The following is an 8298-nucleotide window of genomic DNA, read 5'->3' on the forward strand; positions in this document are numbered from 1 at the left end:
TAAGTTTGTATAATTAGTATTATATACATTTTTTTTTATAAATTATTATCTATAATTTGTACATAATATTTATTTATTTAATCATAAACATAACTTATATAATCATTAAAAATTTATTAATTATTTATTTTTATAATTATATAAGGTTTAATTTTAAGATAACTAATTTTCACAATGCTTAATTTATTTCCTAAAAAAATTCAATTACTCAATTTTTTATTTACTTAAATACGTATATCCAAATTTATAATATATTTTTAATGAAACATTTTACAAATTTCCTAAGATAATATTTTACCATGATATAGTACACATAAATTAAATATAAGTGTATTGATTCTTTAATAAAAACTAAATATAAGATGTGATTATCTAACCGTGAAATACATTTTAGCTCAATAAGATTATGAATGTTTGTTTTTCTAACTTAATATTATTATTATTATTATTTATTTTCATTAATGTTTGTGTTTATAGTTTTTTCCCTTATATTGTAATAACTTAAATTAGATCATGTTTTTAGAATAAATTAACCTTTTTAAGTGTATACAAGTTTTTTTTAAAGTAAATATGTTTTTAATCGAGTATTTTATACTTGAAAAAAAGTTGACTCATAGGTTGATCGACGCTATTTTTTTTTGATATTTTGGTTCAATACACTTTTTTATGTTGTTTTTTTTTTCATTTAGTGGAAGTTATGCGTGAGATAACATATTATGAGTAGTCCGATAACGGTCGGATAGTAGGTGATCTGATAAATCAAATAAATATTCGTTAAGATATGCTTTAAATGGCTCTGATACCATATTAAAAAGTTGACTTTAGGCCTAACTCAACCCCATAAAATTGACTCATGAGGTGAGGTTTGCACTCACTTATATACAATGAGATGCTCTAATTTTTAGTCAATGTGAGATCTTCAACATATATAGATTAAAAACATGTTTTTTTACTTTTAATAATGAATACTTAATAAATGATAATATAACTTTGGTTTGAAAATTTAAATGTAGAGATAGATAGAGATATAGGCATATGATGGTTTTTTGCTTAGGAGTAGGTGGTTGAATGGCATGGTGTGGTCCCAATCCCAACTTTAATTATAATGTATTCTGAAATCCAGGTTCCCTCACCCCACCACTTTGCTCCAATCTATTAAAGGCTAACATTTTATAGGCCCAATGCTGGCCTCTCCTCTCCTACCACTTCTGCATATTAACTCTCACTGGACCAAAACTAAATTACCAATCAACCATGCATACAGGAAAAAGCCCACCACTTTCTCACCAAATTTGGGGGTGGTCCAAAATCACCCTATCTCAAATTGCCTATTTTTTCCTGCACCTCCATACACTTTTTCTCAACCTCCACAAATATAAAAATCCCTTTTACCCTTTTTGGATTATATCATACCAAACTTAAGATTATATTCTAAATTGTACAATATCAAAAAGTTTTCCAATCATAATTCATGAGTATTTTTAACTTCTAATTATACAATCTTAAATTTATTTAAAAAAAAAACTTTAAAATTGTACAATCCAAAAATCATTTGACCATCTCCATCTTAAAATGATGAGTGGTAGCTGAGATTGCTTGGTGCTTACTTCAGTTAAAATATGAAAATAAAAAATAATTTATAAATTCTATACCGGAAAACCAAAAATACTTTGAGACTTTAAAGATATAGTGGAAATTTTCATATTTTGGAGGATAAAGAAGAAATGGATAGAGGTGGCGGAAGAAGTGCACTCTCAAATTTGGGTTTCTGTAAACTACTTCCAGTTTTGTCGGTACAAACGCCACAGTTCCCTCTTTTTGCATCGTTAGTTCATGTCGAACTCAAATTCGTTTTCTCCTTTACTATTTCTGGATCCCAAAAACATGGGAAGTTTAAGAAAAATGAGAGGTCGGAAAGATAGCTAAAGCACACATTTGTGTGTTGCTATGATTTTTATCTCTTGACATCTTCACGTGGAACTATACACAATTAAAAGGAAAGTTTCATACGGTGAGTTACAAACAATTTATAGAGTTATATAGCATTAAAGCTTTTTTAGATGGTGACTCTCCACTCTACTACTTTGAGTAAATACTGAGGAAGTAAACGAAAATGAGTACGAGGTTTAGAATGCAGTAGTAGAAAGTGAATAATTTAGTATCACTGATATTCTTCAGTGCTAGCTTACTCAATTCTTTACATGATTATGAGGTAATATAATTGGAGTAGGATGTCAATATAAAGCGGTCTAGAGAACCTCCTTCATAAGGAATTTTTTTCGTTCCGCTGCACACTAGAAACAATTTTTAACACGAGAAAAAAAGGAGCTCAAAATTCTCACTTGAGAAGATCAAAACGAGTTGAAGAAAGCTTAAGGAAAGATTAGGAATGGACTACTTGAGTAGTCGAGGGATATATATCCAACAATTACCAGCATAATGAGCTATGAAATTGGGGTTCTCTATTTTATTATTACCCATAAAATATTCCACTGTCAAATGTTCTTCTTGATATACCGATCCTTCGATCCAACAAGAATTATATCAAAAGATGATTTCGCCAACGAGAGAAAATTCACAATAAAAACTAATCACAATACAAATCACTCATTAAATAATATTAAGAGAGTATTAGGCTTTTATGGATTTGAAATAATCCTTAGGTCCATATAAAAACTATAAATGAGTAAGGATCCGAAAGTAAAAGATAATGATTTTTTTATTATAATACTCGTAATCTAGACATATTCATAACTTGATAAGTGTCTTTACATGTACTCACCAACAAGAAACTGAAGATAAATCTTGATAAAAAAAATCTCAATATAAGAAGTATTTTTTGACTTTTAAATTGTTTTTTATCGGAGTTTTTTTAACGGAAATATGAGACAAGAAAAAGAAATTGTTTTTTTTAAATTTTGAGTCGCACTTTTGAGATGAAATCATAGGAAAAGAATAACAAAGTTACAAAAACAAAACAGAATTAAAGTATTACATACGATGTTACTGATTGAAAGAGGAAATGTTATGACTAGAATACCGGTAGATTGAGACATGAGAAACAATAAAGGCTTATTAAGAAGCCCGTTATCCATGCGAAGCATTGTCTTGATCTCTAACAACATTTCGCACAGAATATTTCCAGCAATAAATTTGCTTTTGAATAATTTCCCACGTTCAAATCGAAGCTTCTAACAAAGGTTCAACCATTAAAATCATCCCTTGGTCCTTTTTTCTAACAAATAGTTCTTATGTTTGAATATTTGGTAACAGATCATCACGTTAATCTCCCAAGCAACACGCCACTCAAAGGAAAAAAAAAGCCAACGGTGGTGGGGGATGAAGAAAAAGTTGATGCGGTGACGAATTCTGTGCTTAGTATTCAAATGCAACTATTCCCCATCAACCATGCTTACATATTTATGTTTTCACAAACTTTCCTCAATTTATAGTAAGATATGTGATTCAAAGAGTGAAATTGCTAATTCAATGTTTAATACTTTATCATCTTTTTAACCAGTAGCAATTAACTTTATATTTTTGGGATCAAGAATAAGTCTACCCATGTGAATAGACATACCTTCTCTACATTAGAGGTAGTTACAATTACAACCTATTTAACTGTTCGACACTGCACTAGCCCAATATAAACATGTTGTTTCAACATATTGTAAATTTCGTATAACAAAAGCAAGAAGAGATTCAAAGATTTATCTATATAAACAGATCTAAGAGAACAATCCCATTGAATAAAAAGTGTACAATGTTTCAGGTCCATATTGCTATACCACAATCAGCATACCACTTTAATCGATTGAATTACTTTATCTTTGTTGAATATATTTCTCCTTAAGAACACACTTGAGTTATTTTGTCTTTATAGATTCTGAGATCATAACAATTTCAATTCAGTTTTTCTTTTTAATGGAATACCAGTAAAAACATTCATCTAATTGTTACAGGTTTGTCATAACAGAGCAAAAAATAAAACATGACTATAGCAGATTCCAGTGTTTGTAGATAGTAAATTTATATATTTTATATTATACAATATTTTACCAGTAAGACAATACAAAATTAATAGAAACGAGGATTAAAAATATGTAAATTAATTAATATAAATGGCTAAATTGTAGGCTTTATAAAATAAAAATATAATAGTTGACAAAATAACTGAAACTGATATGAAATACAAACAAGCACTTTTATTTGTGTTTAGAGCTATTTAAATTAAATAAAAAAAATAAAAAAATGAAAAGTTCAGTTTAAATTGATTTTTTGCATTAGTTTTGAGTTGTTATAGTTTTGCGGAATGAACAGACTGGTCTTCAAACCGGTTTCCTATTGATTTGATTGAAGTAGTTAGTTTGGTCTGGTTTTAGAAATAGTGTGTTCGGTTTCAAATTTATTTATGAGATTGATTGCATGAGAAATGACTTATAGAGTTGTGACTGAATCAAGACAAACAAAAAATTGGGATTCTCATATCGAATTTGAAGGTGTACCACTATCACATCAAACTTTAAAAGTTATAAAATTTGTTTTTGTCAATAATATTTTAAAATAATATTTGTAACATTTTATAGAAAAACCTTCAAATACTATATATATTTACAATTGTATATTTAATCTAAGTTTTTTTATTATAATTTTTTATTTAGGTCTGTTGGTCACTTTCTTCCCTTCTCTACTTCATTAAAAAAAACTCTCTTTGTGTGAACTGCTCTAGTAACATTTTATATAAAAAACCTTCAAATATTATATATATTTATAATTGTATATTTAATATATGTCTTTTTTATTACAATTTTTTTATTTAGGTCTTTTCTACCTCACTAAACAACTCTCTTTCTCTGAACTGCTCTTGTAACATTTTATATGAAAAACCTTCAAATATTATATATATTTACAATTATATATTTAATCTATGCCTTTTTTATTATAATTTTTTATTTAGGTGTGTCGGTCACTTTCTTCCCTTCTCTACTTCACTAAACAACTCTCTTTGTGTGAACTACTCTCCCTCCTCATCTTTTAGTTATCTTTCACTCCTTCGTAAGTTTCCACAAATTTTCGTCGGATCATACCTGCAAGTTAATACATGATGATGATGTATTTTTTTTTTTTTAGAAACTTGTAACTATTTGTATGAATATTATGAATAATTGTTAATAGGTGAGATTAACATTTGGAATATGATTAAAGAGATATTATCTAATATTAATATTAGATAATATTTAGTTATTGTTTTCCGCTTGTTAATCTTCTCTAAGCTTAACGAATTTGGTCATCGGCACTGACCAATGTTGAGAACTCTATCCTTCCTCCGGTACCGGTAGACTATTAATTAAACATGGACAAATTTTGATAGTAGTTGATAGATGTATTATAATAAGGGTTTTGTTTCAGTACTTTACAGGATCGAACATTTTATTTTTCTTCTAACAGATTAGTCATCCTTTGAACATTACACACACGAAATAACCCACACCCACTCCTACAATAACCCCTTCTTCCCTCTCTCATTCTCTGCCACTTCCTTCAACTTGAGAGTGCTTGTTTGTGTTGTGTTTACTACAAGCAGAAGCCAGAGAAAGAAGGAAGTGTAAGGTGTAACAACATGGCTGGAAATTTGAGGCTTGCATTATCTGTGTTGATCTCTCTCCTTCTCAAATCCTCAGCACAGTCACAGACATGCCTGAACCACACCTTCACAGACAACAAGGTCTTCACCTCATGCCGTGATCTTCCCCAGTTAACCTCGTACCTCCATTGGACTTACGACCAGAACACAGCCAAGTTGGACATGGCATTCAGACACGCTGGAATCAACGCTTCGGACAGGTGGGTTGCATGGGCCATCAATCCCAACAACAACCTCAATTCAGCTATGGTTGGAGCACAGGCTCTGGTGGCTATCTCAGAATCCGGTGGTGCCCCGAGAGCATACACTTCTTCCATCCAAGGTTACTCAACCCAGTTGGCAGAGGGAAACATCTCTTATGTCATCTCTAGTTTGAGAGCTACCCGTCAGAATAGTGAGATCACCATCTATGCTACCCTCACTCTTCCAAATGGTACCACCAATTTGGTCCACCTTTGGCAAGATGGTCCTCTATCTGCTTCTACCCCTGCACAGCATCAACTTGCTACTTCTAACCTCCAAGCCAAGGAAAGCTTGGATCTTCTCTAGTTCAAGGTAGCCAAGATCAAGTGGGAAGTATATATTCACTTAGAACAAGAAGAATAAATTAATGTAAGTACCTGGCTTTACCAATCTTGTATGGATACTTTTTGTTAATTGGTTTCCTTATGTGCATGAACAAAGTTATATAAATTCTCTCCCATGCATCACTTTTTGTGTGCATGTGCTTGTGTTGAGGGATTGCATGCCTTCAATCTAACTATTTATTGATTTTCTTTATATACATGCCGAAAAATACGTAAAGTTTTGTTCTTTGGACTACTCTGCAAGTCTTCAGCAATGGTATAATAAGGATATGAGATTGGCAGCCACCAACAAGAGATTTAAAGTCAAAATTTCATTGATTCTCTTACACAAACTTCTGGAAAAAGAAAGTGTTTTTTTTTTTAACAAATCACATGTGTATATCTGTATATTTTTATCACATATGTATTTGTTGTTTTTGTCCTAAAATGCATTTCGACGTGTATATTAATAATTTTTAGTTTCGACTTTTAAAGTGGAGAGTTTTCGAATTATATAAAGAATAATAAAGTGTATCCTGATTCAAATTGTTATATATTTCTTTTGCAGGCAGTAAAGAGATTTTGTTCGTTCCGTTGTGGCAGAAGAATAGCAAAAAGACCCAAATTATCGACGACACATCCCTCGTGCATGACGAAGTGGAAGTTTTTTATTTTATTTTTTTGTATGATTCAATATAATGGTTGCAGTTATAAGCATAAATAACACTTGATCTATATGTACTATTCATAGATATATTGTATATATTATTACTATGTTTAAGTGTGATTTGATTAAAGGCATGAACGATAATTTTTTTGTTAACAAACAAAAATAATTTGTCAGTGCAAAAGTCCAATCACTAATTTTATTTTAATAAAAAGGAGGAGGATCCCTTGCCAAATTTAGAAGAGAAATTATGTGTATAGATAAATAGATCACAAAGGTAAAGTGAACTTATTTAAAATATTTGAACTCAACTTTAAGTTTAATTATATTCGATTTTATTTAAATAAATAAATAAATTTAATTAAGTATATAATAAAATGAACTTAGATAATTAACAAATAATTTATTTTGTTTACGCACTTACTTTTTTTTTAAATAATACTAACAAATGTTCTTCATAAAAGAAATTAAGGAAATATAGATAAAAAAATTTAATATTTTAATACATAAAAATTTAAAAGGGCTGCAGTATTTGTCTTTAAATGTAACTATTATTATATAGTATTCAATTGAGTTGGAATGAAATATACAAGTGTTCTTATGCATGTTTATTTATATTTTTATCATATTAAAAAAATACAAAATATATAATTTTACAGAATAATTTAAAAGAATGTTAATTTTTAAGTAAAGAAAATATATATTACTTTTAAGTATAGAGGTTATGTACATACTTTTACTAATTAATTTTCATAATTATAGAATAGAAGTATTTGTAATTTTTTTATCATTGTAACGATTATTTATGATGAGTAATTTTAAGTATAATTGACTGAATAAAGTTGATTGTGTTTATAATTACTAGCAGGAACACATACGCACAGCAGCTGCAGCTGTGTATGTGTATTCGCATTTTTTTTTCACTCGACTTTTATGATGATAGAAATTTAGCATACATACATAAATAATGTTAGATGAGTCGAAATTGAAAAAAAAAATTGATATGTAAAAGAAAAATGATGAATTGATTAAACAATTTGTTTTTTTTTTCTTCTCTAGTTTAAGTTTCTCTTCTGCAAACTTTTTCTCTTTTTTCATTGATAGATTTGGGATCGGAGAGTGTGATGATGTTCACGTTGATGATTGACGTAGATACAAAAGAATAATGACTTTACCAAATAATATAGTTGCTTGAAATGGAGTGAAGAAAATGTTTCGAAGTGGAGGTTATTTTATTTGATATGTGAAATTTGGTGTGTAAATGAATGAGAATATACTCTTTCTTTCTTTTTACTGTTATCTTAAAATAAGGAATGCAGGAAAGAGTGGAGGAGTGTGAGAGTTAGTCTCAGTGTAAAAACAGTATATTAATATTAATTTTAAAATTAAAAAATAATTTTATTTTTTAAATAATTCATATG

At 29.1% G+C, this 8298-nt stretch overlaps 1 protein-coding gene across 1 annotated transcript; it reads left to right on the plus strand.

The window, feature by feature from the left end:
* Positions 1 to 5480: 5480 nt before the first annotated feature.
* On the plus strand, positions 5481 to 6919 carry LOC137832163 (cytochrome b561 and DOMON domain-containing protein At5g47530). Its single transcript, XM_068640192.2, has 2 exons — positions 5481 to 6256; positions 6779 to 6919. The coding sequence occupies exon 1, from the start codon at positions 5621 to 5623 to the stop codon at positions 6191 to 6193; it is 573 nt and encodes a 190-aa protein (XP_068496293.2). The 5' UTR covers positions 5481 to 5620; the 3' UTR covers positions 6194 to 6256; positions 6779 to 6919.
* The last annotated feature ends 1379 nt before the right edge of the window (positions 6920 to 8298 follow it).

The sequence above is a fragment of the Phaseolus vulgaris genome, chromosome 6 (assembly GCF_051622355.1).
Source record: "Phaseolus vulgaris cultivar YP4 chromosome 6, ASM5162235v1, whole genome shotgun sequence".
NCBI classification, from domain to species: Eukaryota; Viridiplantae; Streptophyta; class Magnoliopsida; order Fabales; family Fabaceae; genus Phaseolus; species Phaseolus vulgaris.

Coding starts and splice junctions, on each gene's coding strand:
- LOC137832163 (XM_068640192.2), top strand. CDS start 5,621: ATGGCTGGAAATTTGAGGCTTGCATTATCTGTGTTGATCTCTCTCCTT.